Here is a 27,133-nt window from a genome sequence, read left to right on the forward strand (position 1 = left end):
TGAGTGATTCTATGGGTGAATGAGTGAATGTGTGTGTAGACCTAGGAAACAGTGAGTGCGTATGTAGTAACTGGTATTGGTGTGTCAATGATTTCAAGAATGGTAGTCTGTATTTAACACTGGGTGTATCAAAGGTTATATTAGAGTGTGAAGAGGTGCATCGTATTATCACATGAATGATATCATCAGTGATGTGATCAGTGATGTCAAATGAGATGTCATCAGTGATGTCATCAATGATGTCATTTGAGATGTCATCAGTGATGTCATCAGGGATGTCACTGACCATGTCATGAATGATGTAATATGTGACATCATCAGCAGTGGATTGCGGGTGCGCGAAATATAGTTAGTACAACTAACTATATAGGAGCAATTTCAATGGTTTTTTAAATGCTAATCCCTAACTATATAAGGCCTGAAACCTATGTTTTTTTAAATGAATTTGCAAGGTTTTTAAAATGCTAATTCCTAAAAATATAAGGCCTGAAACCTATGGTTTCTTAAGTGAATTTGCAAGGTTTTTTAAATGCTAATTCCTAACTATATAAGGACTGAAACCTATGGTTTTTTAAGTGAATTTGCAAGGTTTTTTAAATGCTAATTCCTAACTATATAAGGACTGAAACCTATGGTTTTTTAAGTGAATTTGCAAGGTTTTTTAAATGCTAATTCCTAACTATATAAGGCCTGAAACCTATGTTTTTTTCAGTGAATTTGCAAGGTTTTTTAAATGCTAATTCCTAACTATATCAGGCGTGAAACCTATATTTTTTTTCGATAAATTTCAAAGGTTTTGTAAATGCTAATTCTATTAGCGGATAATGTTTATATATGTTATTATCCTTCTTGGACCACCTGAGCAGCCATCTTGTTTCTCAGGAGAAGTGAGGCACAAGAGAGCACAAAACAAGAGTGGAAAACGTGAAAAGGGGGCAAGGTAGAGACCCCCTGATCCCCTAGCCCTTCTCAGGGGTCCTAGAAGGACCACCAAGTGAAAAAAAAATGTTTTTCTAAATCGCGGGGTACGCACACGGTAGGCGTACCGTACGCGTACGGTGCGCGTACCCCGCAATTTTTTCGATTTTCTTTTTTTGTGCCCTTGGGGGTCCTTTTGGGACCCCCTGAGAAGGGCTAGAGGGTTGGGGGGTCTCTACCCTGCCTCCTTTTCGTGTTTTCCACTCTTGTTTTGGGCTCTCTTGTGCCTCAGTTCTCCTGAAAAACAAGATGTGGCCAACACTTCCTGGTTTGTACAGTTTAGAATGTTGACAGTCGACTGCCAGCCAATCAGAAACTCGCTCCCGCACGTAAGGGTGCGCGCACGTACGCATACGGTGAGCGCATATAGATATATAATTTGCTCAAATTCAATTTTCTCAACAACTACTGGAGGGATTTTCATCAAATATAGAAAAGGCACTATTGCATACCTGTCCCTACCATTTTGCCAAGTTTGGTGTAATTCCGTTCAGCCGTTCAGACTGTAGCCGTGTCTAAAGGTCCCATAAAAAATGCCATTTGAAAAATTTCAAATTCAATTTTCTCAAGAACTACTGGAGGGATTCTCACCAAACATAGCAAAGGCACATCTGCATACCAGGCCCTACCATTTTGCCAAGTTTGGTGTAATTCCATTCAGCCGTTCGGGCTGTACTTGTGTCTAAAGGTCCCTATGGAAATTAACATGGGGAAAACACGTTTTGGGACCCCCCCTTTCGGCCCCCGCTTGAAGAATCCCCCTGAAACTTTTAGGGAAGGAGCCGAGCGGAGCTGGCCAAAATTCTGGAAATTTACACGCAGATTCCTCAATCGGCGCCAAAGTTATTCCCAATAGAATGTTGAGCGCATATAGATATATAATTTGCTCAAATTCAATTTTCTCAACAACTACTGGAGGGATTTTCACAAATATAGAAAAGGCACTACTGCATACCTGTCCCTACCATTTTGCCAAGTTTGGTGTAATTCCGTTCAGCCGTTCGGGCTGTAGCCGTGTCTAAAGGTCCCATAGAAAATGCAATTTTAAAAATTTCAAATTCAATTTTCTCAAAAACTACTGGAGGGATTTACACCAAACATACAAAAGGCACTGCTGCATACCAGTCCCTACCATTTTGCCAAATCTGGTGTAATTCCGTTCAGCCGTTCGAGCTGTAGCCGTGTCAGAATGTCCCTATGGAAATTAACATGGGGAAAACACGTTTTGAGACCCCCCTTTTTTCTCGGCCCCCGCTTGACGAATCCCCCCGAAACTTTCAGCGAAGGAGCGGAGCGGAGCGAGGCAAATTTAAGGAAAATACAAACAGATCCCTCAATCGGCGCCAAAATTATTCCCAATAGAATGTTCGGAATTTCCTATAGTAACTAGGTCCTAACTATATATACCTACTGGCGACCGCCAGTAGGTAATTATATATATATATATATATATATATATATATATATATATATATATATTCGCCATAGCAAGAGAAAGTAAAAAAAAAAAAATTTGTCACAGTACTATGATTGTTCAGATGCACATTGACTTCATTATCCCTCAATGTTTCACTGGGAAGTTTTTGGGCATGCAATTATAAGTTGTTTGGTAAGCACCATAAGTCAGTGACTTGCAAAATGATATCAGTGGTCACTTTTACCCCCGAGTCTGCCACTTGCTTAAGTTTCTTTGGTTGGAGAATAGGGTTTGTCTGAAGCTAATATAACAGACTATCCCCCAGATTCATCAATGTCCCGATTTGCGAGTCCTTAATAGCGATTATTAAGGAATCGCTATTAAGGACTCGCAAAACGGGATTCATGTAGAAATCGCACAATTAAAAGCGATTTCTACTGCTTCCTTATTTGCGATTCGCTATGAATCGCAAATAAGGAAGTGATTTCAAGGGTGCCAGGGTGTCCAAAGGACACCCTGTAGCACCCCTGAAATGCAAATGTACACAGGTGTTGCGCACACACATGTCCAAAGGACATGTGTGTGTGTAACATGCAACTTAGAAAAATGCACTAAAGTGCATTTTTCTAAGTTTTCGCTATTTACCACGAAGTTACACTTCGCGGTAAATAGCAGCCCCATATTGCGAAATCGCAATTTTAAAAAGGTTCATGAATAGCATTTAAGGAATCTCTAATTGAGATTCCTTAAATGCGATTCTTCGCAATTTTGCGATTTCTGTAATTGTGATTTTTGCATTTGGGATGATGAATCCCAAATGCAAAAATAGCGCTCGTAAAGGGCCGGATTCTCAGAATATGACGTCTGACTCTACCAACTCTAATAAACCTCTGCTTCTAAACAGGTGACATGGCAATGAAGTTTTCGGATATAATGGTGTAGGCAATGGTAATTTTTAACAAATGCAGTCGACAAGAGCATACCTCCCAGGAACTGGCCAAGATGATGAAACTAAATTAAGATAATAATATGAAGGTATGTTCCAAGACAAAAAGGCCTGCAAGTCTCAACTCTTATTATTAAAACATAGTTCCCAAACATAAGGCAATAAATACTTTAGTTCTAATTTTCTACACATTCAAAAGTGTTCCTGCGGTCTTCTTATGAGATGGGAATTGATAAAGAAGACTCTATGAAGGACTCAAAATCCAGCAGCTTTCAACTCACATAACCCCAGTCCAACACACTTGAAAGCTTTCCGATGAAAATCTATTTATTCATTCACACTGGCAGAAACAGCCCCTTGATGGAAAGTGCAGTGTACCTCTTCCTCTGTGAGTCGTCCATCTCTCTCCAAACAAGCTTCGATATAGTCAATATCAACTCCCCTCTGAAAAATAAAAATATATAAATTATCTAACAGTGTAATTTCTACAGTATTTCTCATACATATTAAGAATTGATATTTTAGAGAAATATAAAAACGTTGACTCCAAATGATATTATAAAACTCCATGATGCTCACTCTAATCCACCTAGAACGATGCCTGGCCTGGTTCAGATATGCGACTCATATCAGTTGATCACAATTCTCTGCCTCCATCAGAGCACTTTTTTATTTTGGTGTAGTGTCCACAACTGGAACAAAGTGAGGGACAGTGCACTATCCTGATGCAAAACAAAGGAAAAAACGAAGGAAATCAAAATGTACGAATCCCCCCCCCCCCCCTCCCCCCGAAGCTGAATGGGAAATGTTACTTAGCCTGTAACCATTTGTTCGTACAACTGAGTGCTGCAGATTCATATTTTGCCTATTCCTGTCACCCAGAGTTGGGCCAAGATGTTTGCAATTTCTTTTTCTTTGAGAAAGTGTGAGCCATAAGACCTCTTGAGGTTGCTCTCTTAGACCACAATGTACCAAGACACAGGTCCACCACAGACTGCGTTCCCTCAGTAGAATGATAGTATAAGTGTAGTAAAGTCATGGACAAGTCTTAGGTGCACTGTGTAATGTAAACTAATGTTACAGAACACCTGCTATCATCAGCTGCTTGGATGGAGACTGGATGGAGAAGGGTGGCACATGTGAATCCACAGCACTACACGCTACAAGCAAATGGTTATAGGGTATTAACATTTTCCATGCTTAACATGTGTGGTTGCAGATACATATTCTTTGCACAGACTGTAAAGCACTTTATTATATTATGTGCACTTGCAAAGCGCACCTTCACCTGCAAGGGTATCCTGGCTCTGAACAGGCGTGTGTGCCTAGTCCTGCCTAAGGAAGGTTGGTTAATTAAAAAAACAGGTCTTTAGCTTCTTGCGGAATTCAAGAAGACAGGAGGAGACTCTAATGTGGGGTAGTAGATCGTTCCACTATTCAGTAGCTATGTAAAAGAAAGCCTGTCCTGGTGATCTGATTCTGTGTATGCATAGGGTGTTTTCGAATATGAGTCCTGCAGAGTGCAAGTGTCTGAGTGGGTGGTGGCTTGAAATGTGACAGTTCAGGTAGGTGGGCACTAAGTTGTGTAGTGCCTTGAATGTGTGTGAGAGGAGTCTGAAATTAGCACTTTTGTGCATAGGCAGCCAGTGGAGCTCCCAGAGATGTTGTGTGATGCGAGTCCTGTGTGGAAGATTGGGGATGAGTCTGGATACCAAGTTCTGGATGGTTTGCAGTCTTTTGGTGAGTTGCTTGATGATCTCGGCGTAATGGTGAATAGGGCATTCTACCTGTTGTTCTTTGGCTTCCCTGTGCTGGTCCTTGGACTGCCTGCTGCTTTGCTGGGGGGCCCACGACGCTGACTCCATCGCCGCTGTATTGACGCCCGCCTCGCGGGTTTGGACACGGGTGGCCAAGGTGAAGGACTGCATTTCCCAGCAGTCTCTGCTTGCGCCCACAAACTACGTCACAGAAGCGACAGGAGGCGCTTAAAATCACCTAGAGCCTCCCACAGCGCGGGTTCTACCTGTTGTTCTTTGGCTTCCCTGTGCTGGTCCTTGGACTGCCTGCTTCTTTGTTGGGGGGCCCACGACGCTGACTCCATCGCCGCTGTATTGACGCCCGCCTCGCGGGTTTGGACACGGGCTGAGGCGAAGGACTGCATTTCCCAGCAGTCTCTGCTTGCGCCCACACACTACGTCACAGAAGCTCCAGGAGGCGCATAAAATCACTTAGAGCCTCCCGCATTGCGGGACGCGTGTGGGCGTGCCCGGGCGCTGCCCGGGCCAAGGGCGGGCCAGTCCGCGCCCGTCGTAGCCAGGAGGAGGCAGGGCTGGGCCACCCCCTTTACATCGGCATTTTCATGTCCCCAAAGACTTGGTTAGTGACTTTGAACTTTAAGTTTCACTGTATTTTTTTGTTATTTGTTTATTTTAACAACTGTGTACATCAGTAACTGTTAATCATGAGCAAGGGCAGTTGTAAGGGAGCAGGGGGATCAGGGGTGGTAGGAACCCTTGATGCTTTCCTTATAAGGGCAGAATCGGTACTTAATCATGAGATAGAGCTGACCCAAAGGAGACACTCGTTAGATCCCCGTCGTGTCTCCGCTGGAGCTTCCCTAACTGGCCCCCTGTTGATACCAGAAACAGTTGAAATAGTAGAAACATCGGATGTCCATGTTGAATCGATGCGGCAACCGGCAACTCTATCATCGGCTGCACTATTAGATGATCCATCGTATATAGTTGGGGTCTCTGCCCCTACCCGCCCCTGCCCCTCTAAAATTCTGACCCGCAGCAACTGTTAACTTATGCAAAGGAAGGGGAGGGAATTGTTACCGCTATAGCTAAAAAAAGGAAAGCTACCACACATCAGGTCAGCAAAGTGCCAAAAACTAGAGGGACTACCCGGGGTAAGAAAGGTTGTGCGCATGAGGTAACTGTCCCAAGTACACCCAGCCCAAAAGGCATTAGTTCACAGGCCTCTTCTCCGCAGGTGCCATGTGACCTGGAAGATCGAATTTGAGCTAAATTCGAAGAAAAAATTATTGGCAATGCTTAAACCTATTTCTTCTAAACTCTCTGACATAGATTCTAGATTGCGTAAAATAGAGCATCAGCTTCTTTCTCCTCAACCTACCCCATCTAGTGGAAGGACTAGTGGCCCCACTGCCTTGACTGGGTAATCAGCTGTTGTGTCAAACCAGCCTCCAATTGTGGCTGGCCCAGGCTCCACTATTGTTGCTCAAGCTCCCCCAGTAATGTCAGGTAATAGGCGTGTTTCACAAGCTAATGAGAGGCTGAGGAATGACCCATGTGGGGGCGCAAATAAAGGATTGGACCAGGGAGATCATTATTGTCAATCGGCTCAACTTACCTCCTGATGCCACGCTGTATACTGTTATTTTGTCAAACGTACCCCCCTTGCAAACTGGACTGGAGGAACATTGGATTTCTCTTAGGAATAAGGCTCTTCACCATTTAAATATCTTAACAGGGCTGGGTAGTCGTTTATTCAAAGAATTTAAAATGACCCGTAGGACTGCCTGGATAGGGAATTCCGTTAAAATCAGTAGAGGTGATTGCGTGGTATTGAATTTTGGGTCTCCGCAGATTGTACAACTGATTTTAGATAGGGCTGGAACCAGGCACTTAAGTGGGGATGGCATCAGCATTCTACCTCTAGGGTTCTCTTATCGAAATATACCACCAATGGCAATAGGAAGGGTTGAACGAACGGACAAAACACAAGCCCAGGGAATTTACGAGTATATTGTACCTACCCGTAACAGATTTGAGACATTCACAAATCTGGAGGAGATAGATTGACTGGGCCAATCTTCATTCACCAGAAACTTCATACATAGTAGGTCGGTTCAAACCGAGGAAACCCTAGCATCAGGCACTTCCAACAAGGATGGGGTAATACTCACTGAAATTCATGAGGGTATAAAGATACTTAGCTGGAATATTGCGGGGCTAAAAAATAAGTCAGATGATGTTAGGTGGAGGGATTTCCTAAGTGAGTCTGACATTATTGGGTTACAGGAAACATGGGATACCAATAATCTTTTTTGCTTGGATGGATATACCACTTACTCGACACCAGCGATAGCCTCCACTATGGGGAGGGCAAAGGGTGGGTTATTGACCCTGATTTCCTTGAAAATTGCAGGTACTCGAACCAAATTGGAAACAGGCTCACCCTATTGTTTGGCAGTACAGATTGCACTTACCAATGCTCGAACTCTTCTTGTTGTTAATTTTTATAACTCTTTTGATAGAGCTTTTATAAATGAACATTTGGTCAGTTTGCATTATTTTCTTGAACTATATAATGAGAAAAACACGAATTCCTATTCGGTTATTGTTTTAGGCGATTTTAATGTACATTGTTGCAATGAAAACTGCTGTTTGGGATAGCCTTGGCCCAGCAGATCAAGGAGAAACTCACTTTAAACACTCGACGCAGGGAGTTTATTTGGAGGAATTGGTGGCAGAAAATGGTCTAATTTATCCAAACATATTTAACGAGGGCATAGCTGTTCCAACTTTTAAGGGTAAGGGTATTCGTTCAATAATTGATTATATCTTTATCAGTGCAGCGCTGATCACCAGGGTTAGTGGCTACACTGTAATCTGGTCTACGTTTAGCGACCATAATCCGGTCATTTTGACTTTGGTGGATGATCTTAAGAAACCTGAAAAAATTCATAGAACTGTGGGTAAATTAGATATACAGCCCACAGACCAGGCCAGCTGAATCAAATGGTGCCTGGTGGTGCCACAGAATTTCCATGCCAATCTAATGATTAAGGCAGGTTGTGAAATGTCTATTTGTTTGAATAAAAGTGCTGGGGATGAGGATGTTCTTGTGGCTTATACTAAAATTTGTGCCCAGATAGCCTCTGATCTCATACGGCCATGTAGGGTGCAGGTAACAACAGGGGAGAGATGGTTTGACCACAATTGTTCAGTAGCCCATCGGAAGCTGCTGGATGCTTTGAAATTAAATCCACTGGATAAGTCCATTATAGCAGCATTAAGGAATACTTACAAAGTGGCTCTAACAAACCGGAAAAAGGAGATTAGAAATGATGCTTGGAATGAGTTATTATCTGTTGACGTTATCAAAAACAGCGCCAAATTTTGGGAAGTGGTCAATAAACCCTTTTTCCAAGACTCCTTTAATAATCCCCTTGACTGTGGTATCCAGGAGAAGGCCTGGTGTAATCATTTTAAATCAGTGTATGAAGGTGAAGATACCCAATGTCACGCTAATACTACATTTAAGATTGAGGCTTATACTTGATCTTTTACAGAGCTAGAAGTAACAGAGGCCATAAATCAGATGACGTGCAATAAGGCCCTGGGACCGGACGGCGTTCCAGCAGATCTCTTTAAATCTGATGTGAAGACGTGGTCCAAAATTTTGTATAATGTTTTTAATAAGGCCTGTAAATCGGGACTACCCAGTACATGGTCTGAGTCAGTAATAGTACCTATCTTCAAAAAGGGAAACAGAGGGGATCCCAGCTGTTATCGACCCATTTCCCTTATTGATTCTGCAGTTAAGGTGCTTGGTAATGTGGTACTTAGTAAACTCATGGGATGGCTACCCGAAACTAAAACCCTCTCAGAACTGCAATTTGGATTCAGGAAAGGCAGGGGTACAAATGATCAATGCCTCAATTTACTCCTTTTGATTGGGAAGTATACAGTTGCCAAGAAGGGTACACTATCTGGCGTTTATGGACCTTTCCTCAGCTTTTCACCGAGTGAATAGGTCCAAACTATGGGTTATGCTCCTCAAACTAGGTGTAGACAAAAATATTGTGCATTTCCTTGCTGATCTGCATCAGGATTTATCTGCCACTGTGAGATGTGACCAAATGAGCAATCGCACTGGAGGAATACGTATTGCCAATGGTGTTAGGAAGGGGTGCATCTTGGCCCCTCTACTTTTCACCCTTTATATCAATAATCTGGACTCAGTTTTAGGTGAAGCTTGTAAAGACATCCCGCGTGTAGGGGAACGCCTGAAACGCCTGATCCTGGCACTTCTCTACACGGATGATGCCGCCCTTTTAGCACGAACGGCGGTAGGGTTGCGACTTCTCTTAAATTCCTTTGCTGTCTTTATGAAATCTTTAGACCTCAGTGTCAATTTCTCTAAATCCCACATTATGATAACTGGCTGTAAAGTGAAAGGGGTTAAAACGTTCCATTGCGAGGGGAATGTGTTGTCCAGGGTCTCTACCTTTCCCTACTTAGGTATAATTTTTGACGATCAAGGTACATGGACACCACAAATACAAGCGAAAAAAAAATTCCTGGCCAGATCTACATCAGCTGTCTTGGACTTTGCACATAAACTGGGGGCCAGACCAATGCAAACTCTCCTAAAAATATATGGAGCAAATGTATCTCCTTCGCGATGTATGGCGCGGACATCTGGGGTATTAGGAATGCGAAGGCAATTCAAGTAGTTGAGAATACGTTTTTTAGAAACCTCTTATCTGTCCCACAATCTACATCGGGCTAAGTTGTCCATCAGGAGTGTGGAGCTGGTTTTGTGGAGGATTTAATAGCCATTGCACCTCTCCTAAAGTGGATTTCCACTTGGTTAAACCCTGAATTAGAGTTGAACTGTGAAATTCTAAGAGATTGTCTAGCTCTTGATTATGTGAATCGTATCCCCTGGCTAAGTTATGTCCATAAGTTGATAGTGAAATTGGGCCGACCTGAAAAGTTGGTGAAAGGGGATATAAATTGGGTAAAGGATTCATATTTGTTAATGGTTGCTATGGCTAGAGAAGAAAGGGAGTTAGTTAAACCGACTGTAAGAGCTCACCAATTGCTTTCTCACCGCAGCGGTCAGACTAAAGAGGAAAAATAAGATAAGTGTAACTCATTCTCATGCACTAGTTTGAATTAACTAAATTTAATGATGTTCCAATTTGGAAATGTGGTTTTTATGAAATTACTCAAAATGAATTGATTATTTGTATTGAATGCACCCAATGTTTGTAAATTTTTAATGTAATTTATGGCTTTTACAACTCAATTGTATGTAATGTTTAGTATGCTTTTATGGTTTTAATATTAACCGAATAAAGTACTTTTGACTGACTGACTGAATAGGGCATTAGTGATGATTCCACGGTTCGTAGCATGGGTGCTGGTTGTGGGTGTGGGTACAAGTTCGGTTGGCCACCAGTTGGAGTCCTATGGCAAGGTGTTCTTATTGAAGATCCTTTATACTAACTTGTAGGTATTGAGATTGAGACAAATGGCTTTCACCCAGTTAGCAGCATTGGTCATGCAGGCAGTGAACTTGTATCTTGTGTTGGGGGTCTTGTCCAAGAGTGAGTATGAGTTGCAAGTCATCAACGTCGGTGAGGATGTTGATGTTGTGTGTGCGGATGATATTGGCCAGAGAGAGTACGTATGCGTTGTAGAGGTTGGGGCTGAGCGATGAACCTTAAGGCACCCTGCAGATGGGTTTACGGACTTCTGTAGAGTAAGGTGCCAAGCAGATAGCATGTGTTCTACCAGTTGAGAAGCAGCAGATCCATTGGAGAGCGGGTCCTTGGATGCTAATTTCATATAGGCCCCTGATGAGGATTGAGTGTGAGAACGAGTCAAATGCTGAAGAAAGGTGCAGGAGAAGGAGAGTTGCTGTGTCTCATCTGTCACGGATCATGTGGAAGTTGTCTGTGGCAGCAATGAGTTCTGTTTCTGTACTGTTGTTTGGCCTGACTATAGACAGCATGGCGGCAAGGAAATGGTGGTTGCTGAAGTGGTCAGTGAGGCGTTAGCTGACTAATGTCTTTAAGGGAATTGGGTCTGTAAATTGTGGCTAGATCAGCTGATGGTTTCTTGAGCAGGAGTGTGACAGTGGCCTTTTTCTAGGTAGCTGAGCCAATGGATGGGTGTAGTGCTTTTCAGCTCAGAATGAGGCCTCTGGTGGGGGCGTGGTGGGTGCAAAGATCAGATGCGGTTCTAGAGTGGATGGTTTTCAGGGTAGCTATGGTTTTGACTTTGGTGACAGGGGAACATGAACTCAAGGTTCATTCTTCAGCCATGAGTGGAAGCTGAGTTGCGCCGGTGACAGGATCTGGGAGAGGTTCAAACTTGCTGTATATGCAAGTGATTTTGTTACAGAAGGATTCCGAGTGCTTGTTGCAAAGGTGTTGACAGGAGGAACAGTGAAATCTTTTGTGGTTTCTTTGCTGTTGTTTGTGCCAGTGTCAATTCTATCTGAAAGAGCTGTGTGCTTTGTGTTCCATATCTACTGGTGGCAGCATCTTAGGGCATATTTGAAGATATCTTTATCTGTGGTGTCTTGATGTGTTCATAATATCAAGAGTGGGAGAGGGAGGAAAAACTTGAGCTAGTTTGTGCCCCCTGGTAAATACCGGACCCGCTTCCTGTACCTACTACGGCCGCATCAGAAATCTGTTGATGAGTGCAGAAACGGAGTTCCAATGCGGCCGCAGTAGGTACGGGAACCGGGTCCCTGACTTTGATGAAAGTGTGCCAATAGGTCGGGCCCCCCATGGAACTCATGGGGGGGGGGGCATTCCTGAAAGACTCAGAGAAATCAGCCACTAGAGGAAACCATCATCTACCCCATATCACACCTTAGCATGTGCGCCACATAGTTGGTCTTAAACATTTTATTTTAGACCACTCTTTTAAATTCATGCACATAGGTCATGATGAAAGCCAGTTTAATACTGAGACCTGGCTGAAACATGTAGACCACATTGGATACCGGAGTCTTTAATCATCTCCATTGATATCCACTTCTCAGTTTTTAACCACTGCTAAGGGCCCTACATTAAAATAGTCTTTTGAATTCTGGGACCCTGCGGACAGTTTTTTAATTCTCATGCAACTCACCTTCACTGCACACTCATGTTTCAAAACCTGCTCCGCTGTAACCAGGCGTTGAAGCAGACCCAAGGTACACTCGGTGCCTTGGGTGGGATCCAATGATGAAGCATGCCACCAACTAGGTTGGTGGGTGAGGGTCTTCTTAAAAAACAAATGTTGTTTCCTTTGAAACAAACACACACTAGGAGTTTCTACCCAGTAGCTAGTTCTCTTTGATTCAGTCTTGATTTATTCTTCATTTGCGTTCCAGTTGTTTGCAGTGACATTTCATCAGCGCGAGTTCCTCTGTGTACCAGGTTTCCTATTTCGGGCTCTTGCTGTTGAATTTTGCTTGAGGGAGACTAGGATGTTGGCACAGGCAGTGATCCAGCTGTTGAGGTTCTTTTGGCTTTTGGCAAGTTGCAGGTGTGCTCAGGTTGGTGCAAGAAGGGGGTGGAAGCCCAGTCCTCTTCTGTGATGCCTATCCAGCTCTGGTGGGCACATCCGGTGGTGATAGGTGTAGACTCGGAATGCTGAAACTGGCAATGACGTGGTCTGTCCAGGACATAGTTGCTGGCTTGTTGACTGTGATGTTGGTGATTGAGGAGCAAATTGTGTGCAGTAGGTGTCCGCCAGTATGAGTGGGTTCGGTATTATGCTGGTTGACATTTTTGAGAAGGGCCATAGAGTTTAGGTCGGTACGGTCTCCTAGGTGAAAGTTAAGGCCTCCGATGAGGATGAAGGGGCTGCCGTTAATGATGCAGGATGTGACAAAGCCCACAATGTTGCGGGTGAAATTGGTGCAGGGTCCTGGTGGTTGGAGAAGTTGGTTGCATTCGTATGTTGAACATGAGGTGCTCCATGTAGCTGGTGGTATGTCTGTATAGGTGGTACAGCTGAATAAGTCTTTGAATATGATGCCAACTGTGCCTTTGGGCTGTGCTGATGGTTGAGACTGGTGATTTATGGTCCTCATAATTCCTATAACGATGTCCGGTGCAAAGGTTGGGGTTATTCATACTTCTGTGGATATCCTGATGGGTTCAGTGACTTAATATCGAGGGACATAATCTAGAATGCCCAAAATAGCGACTCCAAAATATCGAAGTACAGAATATCGAATCCGTATCTACAAACAGGTAAGTACCAAAATATTGAATCCAAAATATAGAATGTTAAAAATATAGTTAACTAAAATATCGAATTTTTTAAATGTATTAAAAATAATATAAAATTAATTAAATATTAAAAACCATTAAATAAAACCTACTTAAAATAATGTAAAAAATATTAAAATGTAAAAATAATAAATGTAATGTAAATTTTTTTAGAGAATTTGTTGGCTAATGAGAGGGTAAAAATTACTATTCCCACTCCAGTGAGTACAACAGTAGGGAAAGCGTTGGATAGCGTAGGGGTAAAAATTACTTTTCCCACTCCAAAGAGTGCAACAGTAGGGAGAGCGTTGGATAGCGGGAGGGTAAAAATTACTATTCCCTCTCCAGTGAGTGCAACAGTAGGGAAAGCATTGGATAGCGTAGGGGTAAACATTACTATTCCCACTCCAGTGAGTGCAACAGTAGGGAAAGCGTTGAATAGAGTAGAGGTAAAAATTACTATTCCCACTCCTAAGAGTGCAACAGTAGGGAAAGCGTTGGATAGCGTAAAGGTAAAAATTACTATTCCCACTCCAGAGAGTGCAACAGTAGGAAAAGCGTTGGATAGCGGGAGGGTAAAAATTACTATTCCCACTCCATTGAGTGCAACTGTAGGGAAAGCGTTGGATAGCGTAGAGGTAAAAATTACTATTACCACTCCAGAGAGTGCAACCGTAGGGAAAGCGTTGGATAGCAGGAGTGAAAAATTACTATTCCCACTCCAGTGAGTGCAACAGTAGGGAAAGCATTGGATAACGTAGGGGTAACAATTACTATTCCCACTCCAGAGAGTGCAAAAGTAGGGAAAGCGTTGGATAGCGGTGGGGGGAGGGGGGGTAAAAATCACTATTCCCACTCCAGAGAGTGCAACAGTAGGGAAAGCGTTGGATAGCTGGGGGGGGGGGGGTAAAAATTACTATTCCCACTCCAGAGAGTGCATCAGTAGGGAAAGCGTTGGATAGCTGGAGGGTAAAAATTACTTTTCCCACTCCAGTGCGTGCAACAGTAGGGAAAGCGTTGGATAGCGTAGGGGTAAAAATTACTATTCCCACTCCAGTGAGGGAAACAGTAGGGAAAGCGTTGGATAGCGTAGGGGTAAAAGTTACTATTCCCACTCCAAAGAGTGCAACAGTAGGGAAAGCGTTGGATAGCGTAGGGGTAAAAATTACTATTTCCACTCCAGAGAGTGCAACAGTAGGGAAAGTAATGATTTAATATTAAAATTAAATTAAATTAATTATCAATACCAATAAAAAAATTATTAAAAAGAATTACCAATTAATAAAAATTAATTACTAATAAAAAAATTTATTACAAAATAATACAAATTGATTACCAAATAATAATTAATTATCAATTAAATGACTCCTGGTCTTTCACAGCATCGCCTGGTCCACACAGCTGCAGCTCCAAGGTCATCGACAACTCTCATGCATCTCCCGACATCGGTGGGCATTCGTCTTCCATGCCTCATGGTCACTCCTGAGTAGCATAGACTATGATTCTGCTTGCTGTTACTTCTCAACTTGAATCCACCCTTGAGTTCCACCAGACACTTTCACCTTCTTCAGGAGCGGCATCTTCTTAAAGTCCTCCATTGAGTGTGACAGCGGTTTCCAAAGCCACTTCACACCTATGCATCGGCTTCTCTGGTGTAGATATCCTAGTTTCTAGGACATCCACGGGTGGGGTGGCTCTTCTACCTTCTGTCTTTCACGGGGTATCTTCAGGGTCCACTGGGAAGGGTCCTTCTTCTTTAAAATTGCAACCAAGACTTCCCCATTGACTTGAATTGAAAACGCGGTCGTGTTCCCACTCTGCACCCTCCCTCTGTGGGGTTCCTGGGTACTTACCTCAGGTGGTTGCTTGGGTCCCCAGTACTTCTACGTCTTCTCAGTATAGTCTTGACTCCAGTCGTGGTTCACATTCTACTATTTCAGTATATGGTTTGGTCTACCCCTGGCAACCACTGTGTATTCGTTCTACTTACCTGTTTTTATTGTAAAGTATTGTGTGCATTGTGTGTTAGTGTGTGTCTTATAAAATACCTATTTTTATAAATACATTGTGTGGTTCACTTAACCTATACCAATAAGATTAAGATCTGGCAAAAAAAAGCTGCTTTATACTCCTTCTGGAGTAAGCCTGAAGGCTGCCCTCCACAGCTACCACTTAAATGGTTTTCTAAGGTTGTCTAAGACCACTAGAATCACCATAAGGGTTGTCTGGATTAGTACTGGGTGCTACACTTGCATACATGAGCACCATATACTAAGCCAGACTCCTAGATTTGGTCTCTCATTTGTATTGATATACAATGGCTTGATTTATAGTTTGGCAGATGGGTTACTCCATCACAAACACTACAGATATCCCATCTGCCCTATTACAAGGGCTAAGGGAAATCCGTCATGTTTTGACAAAATAACTTGTCTGCAAAACTCTAAATCAGGCCCCAAGTGTCCTTAAGTGTGATGTAGTTCAATAATGATCCCACAGAATGAATATGTTGCATTTACTCCTACAGTAGCCTACATCATTTTTTTAAATTTTTTTTTTTATATTTTTATTAAAAAAGGAAGAAAACAACATACAAGTCAAAATACAATGCGCATGGACATGTGTTCACAGAGGAGGACACCTGAGCACAGTTGATCAGTAGTACAAGGAGTGGGGGGGGGGGGGGCAGCGGGGAAACAAATCAGAGATAACATAAAGTACGTAATACATGGAATGCCGGATCAGGGGGAGAGGGGGACATCTGGGCTCTCCACGAATGGAGGCGTACATGTATTTCCACGGTATGCGTTCCATTGGCTCAAAATTTTGTTCCATTTCCTAGGTCTGCCCCGCGCCACATACACAGTCTTCTCTCTGAACATACACCAATCCACATTCTCCTTCCATACCGATACCGTGGGCGGCCGCCGGGAGCCCCACAACTGCGCAATGTCTCTCTTAGCGATCATATTCCCAAGGGTCGCCCACTGCGTCTGTGCCACGCTATAATCATTCGGCTCCCACACATTCAACAGGCAGCGTCTGGCTTTGGGCAACAACACCACTCCAGTGACCCTTCCCATCACGGCATGCACACGAGTCCAGAACGTCGCCACCTCCGGACACTCCCAAATTATATGAAGGAAAGTTCCGACCATTCCACAACCGCGCTTACATAACCCATCCGAGGAATAACCCATAATAATCAAGCGCGGACCAGTAACATATACACGATGTAAGATTTTGAGCTGAACGAGTCGGAGACGGGCAGGAATCGCCACTTCCTTAGGCGAGGATAATGCAAATTGACAATCCTCGTCATCCAGCTCCAAACCGTCACCGGTCCAAACCTCCCTGAGACGCGCCAGCAGATCCACCCGGTTGTTGATCAACTTCTTGTATATCAACGAAATGGTACTGTCGGGCACGTGGCCGTCGAGGACCCGATCTTCAAGGGGTGAGGACTCGGGGATGTCGGTACCCGCGGGGAAAACCGAATTTAAAGCATGGTGAATCTGTGCACACCTGAAGAATTCCCTGTCACTCAATTCATATTCCATCTTTAATGCCGCAAAGGTCTTGATTTTGCCCTTGACCCAAAGATTGCCCACTCTGCTGATACCAATCATATCCCATTTTTCAAACCCTTTCGTTTTCCAGAGACATCCCAACCTTTCAGACGCATACAACGGGGTCGCTCGAGTCAATCGATCCCTCCATCCCACAGCCGCATTCGCATCATGCCACAATCGTACAGCAATCTTGGTGGGTCCAGATAGATCCTTCCCCGCCACCTTGGAATAGAGCGCCCTATTGTAGTCCCCGCCCGGTAGCAAATATTTATCCATCTCGAATGCCGGGTTAGAACCTGGAGCATACGTTGCACGATTGATCGCACTCAGCTGCGAGGCCCAATAATAACGCCTGATATCCAAAGCGCTATACCTCCGTCGTACCAGGGAAGTGTGAGTTTAGCGAGGGCGATACGCGAACGTCCATCCCAGATTAATCGTCTCTGCAGACTCTCCACCTCTCGAAAATAGCTCGCCGGAATAGTATAGAACGTATTCTGAAGCGCGTACAAAAACCGCGGCAAGGACAACATTTTGAAAGGAGCTGCGCGCCCCAGTGGTAATAGAGGCAACCTGCGCCAGCGCACGACATCCAGTTTTAATCTCTGAAGAGGAGGGAGCAGATTACGCTCATAGCGAGCCACGGGGTCTAGAGATATTAAAATCCCCAAGTACTTGAATCCCGTCGGTGAGACCTGAATAGGGCACCTGCGAGGCAAAGGAGGGAGACCGCCCGAAAGCAAATATACACAGGATTTAGCCCAATTGATCACAAGGCCCGAGTTCTTCCCAAACGAAGTAAGCACGTCAAACAAAACATTCAGCGATTTTCGAGGGGACGTAAGATACAACAAGATATCATCGGCGTAGAGCGAGACGCGATCCTCGAAATCCGGGGACAACTGGATACCCTTAATCGAGGGCTCCCACCGCAACCAGGCAGCCAGCGGTTCCAGGGCAAGGGCAAGGGCAAAAAGCAGTGGTGACAATGGGCAGCCCTGCCGTGTGCCTCTCCCGAGGACAAAAGACTCAGATACTCGGCCATTCACGACCACCTGCGCCAGTGGCTCCTCATACAAAAGTTTCACCCAGCCAATGAACCCGGGGCCGAAACCAAATTTCGCAAGGGCGGCCCAGAGATAAGGCCACTCTAGTGTATCGAAGGCCATCGTAGCATCCAAGGAAGCCAAGATGGCCGGCTCACGAAGAGACGCCGCCCTCGCGAGAACACCATGCAAGCGCCGCAAGATGAGCGCCGTGTTACGTGTGGGATAAAACCGACTGATCCGGGTGGATCAAGTCACTAATAACCTTTGTCAGGCGGTTAGCTAATAGTCTGGCAAGAATTTCCGGTTCGGCATTTAGAAGCGAGATGGGTCTATAAGAAGAACAGCGATCCCGCGGCTTCGCCTCCTTATGAATCACCACGATGGTAACAAGACACTGATCACGAGGAAGGGAGCTGATGTCTGGCGACTCTAGAAACATATCACGAAGATACGGAGCCATTTTGTCAGGACATAATTTGTATAATTCAATGGGCAGACCATTGGGACCCATGGCCTTGCCAGAACGCACGGAATGAATAGCAGTAGCCACCTCATCCGCCGAAAGTGCCGCGTCCATTGGGTCTCTGTCAACGTCAGACAGGCAGGGCAATGCAATATCGCGAAGCAACAAATGAGAGTCTTCCTCCGGCCTGTTAGAGACCGGAGAATACACAGTTTGGAAATGTTCCACAAAGCATTCAACAATGTCAGCCGGGTCAGTCACACACACTCCATCAAGTTTCTCAATCACAGGAACCACACGACTCGCCCTCTCTTTCTTGTCCAGCCACGCAATCAATTTACCTGCCTTATCTCCAACATCATACAGTCTGCCCTGTTGCTCTCTATTCATGACTTTCACAGCATCAGTCACCAGGGTTCTGTAATCTAGTTGTTTAAGGCTGAAGGAATGAAGCTTGGCACAGGACACTCCGAGCTCCAGGTCTCTCTCCAGCTCGGCTATTTCAGTCTCCAAACGGACCACCTCTTCATGTTTACTTTTCTTGGCACCAGCGATTAGAGATAAAGCCTGCCCACGGATCAGCGTCTTAAAAGCCTCCCACAATGATACAGCAGAGGACACAGACCCCACATTTTCAACAAAATAATGATCGAGGGATTTCATCAACTCAGCACGGGTCTTGGGATTGCGAAGATACCAGGGGTTTATTGGGGCGACCCGACCCTCATTACTCATAGTAGTATCCATGCTAAGCCACAATGGGGAGTGATCGGATATGCCCCGGGCCAGGTGCCTCACCTCTCTGACAGAGGAGGCTTGCGCCGCTGGCATCAGAACATAGTCGAGTCTAGAGAGACTGCCATGGGCTCCAGAGTGGAAGGTGTATTGTACCTGATCCGGATGCATCAACCTCCAGCAGTCTACCAGACCCAGGGTGTCCAAAAACCCACTCAATCACGATTGAGACTTGGTAAGATCTCTGGGGGGTTAGCGATCCACGTTACCGGAGACAACCGAGTTAAAGTCTCCGCCCATCACCAAGATGCCCTCTACGAGCCCCAGTACCACACGCCCAAGGTCGACAAAAGTCGAGGTCTGTAGACCCGGCGGGATAAATACAGTAATCAATGAGACAGTCCTCCCCTCCCATCTACCAGTGACAGCAGCATACCTCCCCCTATCGTCAAGAATCACATCATCTATTTCCAAAGGGAGAGAGGACCTGACGAGGATGCCTACGCCCCTAGAACCAGAAGTAAATCCAGAGTGTGCCGCAAGACGATACCCTCGCCGATTCATGGCGTGGCACGTGTTCCCAATCAGATGCGTTTTCTGCAATAGAACAATATCGGGGGGGGAGGCGCCGCAGCAACTGTAACACCACTCCCCGTTTTATCCTATCTCCCAATCCATTGACATTCCAACACATTAGTTTCAACCCACTACCCCCATCCCGGAAAGAAATGCAGAATCCACCCCATAACGAACACCATGACCAGATCAGAAAGAAAAACAATACGTTGCCTTGAAAGAAACTTACAAACACCCAAACTCCCCCCTCCACCCCCCAACTTGAAACCGTTACAACGCCCCCCACCCTGCACCCCTGCGTTAGACTCAGAAGCCACCCCAACTTGCAGTGTGCCTGTCGCCCTAACATTAAACTAGTCTACAAAAAGAACCCCTGAGGAGGAAAGAGTCCCACTCCCCCCGCCACCCTCGGGTATACATCAATAAGACACAGTGGTATAAGAAGTATCAAACCCAGCTGTATGACATGTCAATTGTTCGGAAGTCTGGAATCATAATGTCACTCTTGTTCCGACACGCCACCCTCGGCTCCACCGGGATGCCCAGTTGAGTCATTCTGCTTGGGAAGAGTATCCAGCTAGTCACTAACTCTCTCGGGACGAAGAAAGTCCGGTCCTCGTATTCGACACGCAGCCTAGTTGGAAATAGCATCGCATATTTCAGGCCCACGTCTCTCAGCCTTCGCTTCAACCCCTAAAACCCCATCCTTTGCCTCTGAACAAGCTGGGTTTAGTCCGGGTAGAAACTCACCGTCGTGTTCTCGAATTTTACGGGGCCACCCACTCTCGAAGCCTGCAGGATAATGTCTCTGTCCCTAAAATTGAAAATTCTGGCGATGATAGGCCTCGGAGGGGCACCCGACTTCGGTTTCCCGCCTGGCACTCGATGGGCACGCTAATTTACTCAAGCCTGTAGGGGCGAGGTGATTCAAGACAAGGTCTTCCACAAGGAGATCCATTGCCAGAGTTCCCGAATTTTCAGGGACGCCAATGAGGCGTATGTTGTTGCGTCGGGCCCTGTTTTCAAAATCCTCCAGTCGATGGGCCATGAGATCATTGGAGGATCGCAGATTTCCAATTTCCGTCTGCAGGTTAGACACATCGGTCGTGAGGCTAGAAGTCTTCAGATCTAGCGACTTGACCCTTTCGTTGGTCTTCGACAAGTCAGCTCTGATCAGAGTAACATCAACGGCTACAGTGTCAATTTTGAGAGCGAGGGCCTCATATTGCTGGCCAATGGAAGCCTTCATGTTGGCAATGGCGCCCATGACATCCTGCGGAGTCAATTCGGTCGACGCAGCCGGGTCTTCCTTGGAGTCCTCCAGAGTTTGACTGGTGCCACGGGGGGACCCCTTGGATTGGGTATAGCGATCCATGACGTTAGTTTGGATCGGTCCCCCCCGCAGAGGCGTTTTGGTTTTCCGCTTCTCGTTGTCAGCCCTGGCAGTCATTTTGAATGGTGTGCCCTGAAGGGGCCCGCGAGACCGAGTGAAAATGGCCGCTCACCACCAGACACCGAAGACCACGAAAGTGGGCCCCAGAGGCGAAAGCAGCAGCACAGCCCAACACCCAAGCACTCACGACCGCTGGCACACAATGGAGAGGCAGAGTTAGGCTAGAGCTCGGAGGGGGGGGGGGGGGCGAAGCTATCACGCAATCAGATGAGGCCGGAGGCCCAAGAACGAAACCGAAAGTCAACTCAGGGCAGCAGGGGTAGCCCCTCAGGCCGTTGTTGTTCAACTGCTTCCCGGCATCTTGGTGTGTCAAGCCCCCGGTGTCGCCGTGGGGCGGGCCTCAAAAGCTCAGATCGACGTAGCGGCGGTTCCCGAAGTCCAAGTTAAATTTGAAAACAGCTAAGGTGTCAGCTGAGGTTCATCTTCAAGAACCCGTCGTCAAAGTCAGGATATCTCTCAGGATATGTGCGAAGGGCGGCGAGGAACTTGGGAGCCCTGTGCTCACGCGGCCATCTCGGATGCGCGCCAAGCTCCTACCTAATTAACTGCAAAACTCAGGCAAACCATCACACAACTTGGTTCTGCCTTGCCGTGTAATTCCCTGGCCTTATTCTTGGGTTTGTGTGGGCTTGATTTGTGTTTGAAGATCAAGTTCCATGACTGGACAATTGAGAGCTAGGGAATCTAAAGATTTAAAAACATTCCAAGCAAACACTGTTAATAAGATCTACCAAATTTAAAAAAAGGAAACCAGTATGTGCAGTGACTTACAAAATATTGTCCAGGCAAAAGTGCATCAATGCGCAGATATACTGATGCTACTAGGTTGCTTGGTAGATCTGCCCCTGCTGCTGGGATCATAGGCTGTGCCAGTCGGCGGGTCTTCTTCCTAGAAAGATCCTCAAGAAAAGAGTCACAGTCTCTGAAAAAGCAAATAGAAAAGGATCTTAAGTCCTTTGACCAACCCTGGTTTTCTAAAAACAACTTCAAGACCCACAAAATCATCACCAGAAGGCCTGCTAGCAAAGGGAGCTGAAAAAAGACATTCAGTCATGGAATGAGAGGCACTTAAGGCTGTGGGAGCTACCATACAGATTGAAAATGTATCATAAACTTCGACTCCTACATTCCTTTCCAAAGCATCTGAACAAGTCAAGGCTTGGGTAAAGGTTAATTAATTAACAAGAAAATAAATATTTGACAGGTCAAACATCCTGCAGATTTGTATCAACATTTAAAGCGATGAGAGAGTGAAGGTGCTAACAAAATAATTGTATCTAGAATATTACCCCATGGTGATGAAGTATACAGTCACCAGATACCCCAAAAACATAAAATGGAGGGAAGGTGTGAAGTTGTCATGGATGGGTCTTTTGGATCACTATGGGGATGTAAAATGTCTTGTAGGTGGTTAATGGATTCATTTAAGACTAGGATGAGTGTGTCAATGTGTGTCCTAGTGTAATGTACTATGCTTAAGGACAAGGAGCGTTTCATGTAATCATGCAATATGTGCAAATATTTGAGAGATTCTATGGTCAGTTGAAAGGCTCTTTACAGCTGAATAATTGTAATGTTGGTGCCTTCGTGTACTGTACCTGAAAGATTAATGAACAGATGAACACACAAATATCTCCAGCATTATCTGCAGAAGAGACACCTTACTTTCAGAAAAGGGGACATCTACTATCTCCAATCTTCTTCATCTGTAGCCAGAGTTCACTTTACCCACCTGCGCGCAGAGAACCCATTTATCTATAGAAGATTAGGGAGGATGAGTCCGTCTGAATTATGAACATAGGCAAGTTGAGGAGCACCAGGAAAGGAGGTGGAGTGGGAAAATTCCCCTTTCAGATCCCCCAAGCTCCTCAGAATTAACAAGATCATTAGTCTACCCAATGTAATATATTATTTGAGCACAAGAAGGGCATTTGGTCTGCCCACATGTCCACAGTGACAGCAGGTGATCTAGTGCAGTGCTGATTGCGTTCATAGAGAATGGATCCCTGTTGCCCAACTTGGCTCTCTACCTGAAGCCCTGGTGTAGGAGAGGCCCAGAGCCAGTACTGTTAACATGCCTCAAAGATAAAGGCTATTGACAAGGAACTGGGACAAGGAATAGGCCTTGACTAGTTACCAAAATAAGTTGCTCATTAACACTATTGGAATTCTTCATAAAAATTTACCTAAGAAGACTGAGCTCCCTGTAGGGGACATGTATGCCACTGGGAAGTAAAGTATATTTTACCTGAGGTCCGACTGTTATAACTAGCAACCACCTACAGAAGATATGAGAATGTAGAACCTTGCAGCCAGAGGCTGCAAGGATTTGTGAATTTTGAACAACCAATCCTTAGTGAAAAGTGGGCTTCTATGCTTCTCTGTCGCACTGAAGGTCTACTTTGTGTTGTTAGTCCAGATCCCCAAAGAATGGCTAGGTAAGATTGGACCTCTTTAGAGTAGTGTGCGGATGGCCGTTATTACACTCCTTTCAGCCGAATAATAATAATAAACATACAGCTTGTCTTGCTGTGGATGCCATCCTCCAAATCTGGCTTAAATGTAGTTGCAGATCATCAGAGATATTAAGAACTTTCCAATTTTATTTAGGTTTGTTGGGGAGGACCAAAAGGGAACCCCTTACTTTATGGCCTGTGGACGGACATCAGCCACAAGACTGTTGATCTCTTGAATTTACTATCCCATTCCTTGGACAGTTATAGTCTTTCCAATATTTCTCATTCATCCCTTACTTTCTGGAACCCCATCTACATAGAGCTGAAGCCTGCAATCTCTACTCCACTATGTGACCGCCAGCTTGTCCATCCACATATCTTTGGCCCCACATGGCTACCTGGACTTGGGCCTCCACAGCCGCCCCACTGTCAAAAATCACACAGCAGCCATTTTTCCAAATAACTTTGTCACTACTGCACACTCATGTCATACATTATTTCTTAGGCTCTCCTGCTTCAAGCCCTTCAAGTCCCCTGCTGTGACAATATACTCAGTTACTACATGTTTACTTTCACTTACCCCACACAAATTCACCACCAACCAGGCAACAGTGTGCCATCTAAACTGGAGTCCCTTTTATCACCCCCTTTGCTTTCCATTCCTAGCCCAGGTTGCCTTTCCTGTTCGGGTTCAGATAATGTCAGGTAGGCCAATGGGCTTGCCATTCTGCTATCCACATGCCCTGTCTCCAATTGCTTCATCCCCAGTGCACGTGCTGGACACTTAACCCCATGGCGCAGTCTATGAATCATTTATGCCTACTTTTTGCCATGTGTATAGTGCATAATGCAACAAAGTTCCAAGATGTGTGTGCACCATAAGACAAAACATCACGTAAAGCTCTATTTGCAGGTGAAGTATGCATTTTTTGGACTTACTTGCTTCTTGCAGTGAAAGATTCCTCTTCTCTGTCTTCCTTGTCATTCAAATAGTTCAAGAATTCATGCTTCCTGTAAGTTTTTGTCACACTGGGCAGCATCAATGGAGTCTTCACCAAAGTAGGAGCATAGCTATCCCTCAAAGCTTTAGGTGAATGCACAAGGGTGGGGGAAGCTGGAAAGGTGCCACGAGGGCTTTGCATGTCAGGCACCAGGCTTCTGGCTTTTAGTGGGTGCCTCTCCCTCGGGTTGCTCCCTGTTTCTGCAAATCACACATGATAAACTATTACTTACTTATTTAGTGTATTTTAATATTCTTTGTTGAGCAGCAGGAGCATCTTGACTGCTGCACACAGCAACCGGATTACAGTTCATAGATTATAAGCAACTGTGGTGGATAACATCAAGATGAGGCTGTGATACCACGATAAATAAATAGGCAATACAAGACAATACATAACAGTACATATAATTATCATATTTACATATTCAGACAGGGAAATGCTGATGTGATTGAGGAGAATACATGTAGGAAAAGGGAACAGTGAGAGATTAGTTGTAACCCATGTTAGGGGAGGTATGCTTTTGAAGTAGGTTTTAATTTGGGGGTTGTGTAAGAAAATAAGAGGTAGCAAGTTCCAGTGTAAATCTGATCCTTAGCTAAACATATAATTGCATTCTTTTGCCCACCTAAACTTTCAATCTTTACTTACAGCCATATGGTTTCTAGTCAAATTTTTATGTTTTTTGTCACTATTGTGGTGGAGTGGGTGATTAATAAATCAGCTTTTATTTAGTCTCCTTTATTCCATAATCATGGACATTGATTTTGAACACTTGAAATGTCCTTCAACCAAGGCATAAGGTTAGCAGTTGAGGCCTCCAACATTGATTAGGGTTGGGTTCTTTCAGGTGAAGGAAGTCGAGAGGTACCCCTTGAAAAACCAAGGGAAATGGGGTTATACAACTAAAAGAAAATAAATTTCCCTTGAGACAATGCTACGTGAAGGTACGATACCAGGCCTCACAGTGTGATAAGTACATACAATGAAAACATATAGGTATTTAAAAAAAATTTTACTTGCTTACCCCGGATTCTTGATGAGGATCACTTCTTATAGTGAATACTCTGTTTGTGATCCCCAAATTTCGACTAGAAACTATCGTCCGGATCACAAACAGAGTATTCACTATAAGAAGTGATCCTCATCAAGAATCCGGGGTAAGCAAGTAAAAAAAAAATTTTAATCCCGCAAAACTAGGGTACTATTATGAACTCTGGGTGTTCTATTGCAATTAGAAACTTGACAGGCTTACTAGCCGTTTCTTCCTCATCCCCACATATTGCAATCTTCCCATTCGGTTTGATCAAACACGAGGTACCCCCACAAGTGAATAACCGCCAGCATTGTACTTAGGGGTCCCGTTGTACAATTGAGATATTCATTCCACTCACGTAAAACTCCATTTATCTTGCAAATCCGAATAGAAAACTTTAGATATGTTTTTCATGTGTAGTTTGGATGATAGGATTGATGCTCAAACATTTATAATGAGCTTTCTGGTTATCCTGGATAGCATACATCTCAGGTTGTAATGAATAGTAACAAATGCTTTTGCATAGTTTTCATTATTTGTATATAATTTATTTCAGGGCAATTACATATACCCCCTGATTGTGACAGCTTATCATTGGTCTTGATAAAGGTGGTAACTATAAGAAAGAACCCACCGAAACGCGTCGACGCACAGAGGGGTATAATTCAAGTCTCCAACACCAGAGCTGATATGCTGATGTCATAGCAATACAATATTGGTGTTAGTACAATGGAGCCAGAATATACAAACTGTATTCAACGATTTTATGTTGAACCTGTTCTGTCCTTTCTTCTCAAATTGTGCAGGTCACAATTGTTGTATTGTTTTAACCATGTTTTAAGATTAGGGACCTAGATTAGTGAAATTTACACTTGTGTTTTTAACTTATTCAAAATAAACGAATTTTTAAATACCTATATGTTTTCATTGTATGTACTTATCACACTGTGAGGCCTGGTATCGTACCTTCACGTAGCATTGTCTCAAGGGAAATTTCTTTTCTTTTGGGTTCTTTCAGGGCAATAAGGTTACATAGCCTAGCAAGTTACTTAATATCAGCATGGACAGGAACAGTCGTTCTCTATCTAAGGATCTTCAAAAATATTCCTAAATACTGAACAGTTCAACCTACATCTCAACTTCTTCACTCTTAGTGATGACTTTTAAAAGTGGAGAGAAAAACCTCTCCAACAAGGCAAAAACAAGATGCCTAAAATCCAGCAATATTTACTTTAAATGTTTTTTGCATTTTTAACAAATGCAAGATTATCAAAAAAATAAAACCATTGTAAACTTTAAAATATACCCACACAAATATAGAAGTGTTGTAATAAAAGGATGTTCAGTATTGCAGTATGTGGTTGTGGTGTCACGAGACCTCGGAAGCATTGTTAACTTTTAACTGTTGAACCACA

General features: G+C 44.3%; 1 protein-coding gene across 3 annotated transcripts in view; it reads right to left on the reverse strand.

The window, feature by feature from the left end:
* The window catches only part of LOC144783812 (cyclic nucleotide-binding domain-containing protein 2-like), an 832,431-nt gene that overhangs the window by 348,168 nt on the left and 457,130 nt on the right, over positions 1-27,133 (reverse strand). For all 3 annotated transcript variants that reach the window (XM_078662559.1, XM_078662558.1, XM_078662557.1), the window contains exons 9-11: positions 24,621-24,882; positions 21,997-22,147; positions 3,720-3,785 (exon numbers count right to left, since the gene is read on the reverse strand). In XM_078662559.1, coding sequence (XP_078518685.1) covers positions 3,720-3,785; positions 21,997-22,147; positions 24,621-24,882 — 479 coding nt within the window. The remainder of the gene's footprint in view (positions 1-3,719; positions 3,786-21,996; positions 22,148-24,620; positions 24,883-27,133) is intronic.

Source organism: Lissotriton helveticus, chromosome 10 (assembly GCF_964261635.1).
Source record: "Lissotriton helveticus chromosome 10, aLisHel1.1, whole genome shotgun sequence".
Classification (NCBI taxonomy): Eukaryota; Metazoa; Chordata; class Amphibia; order Caudata; family Salamandridae; genus Lissotriton; species Lissotriton helveticus.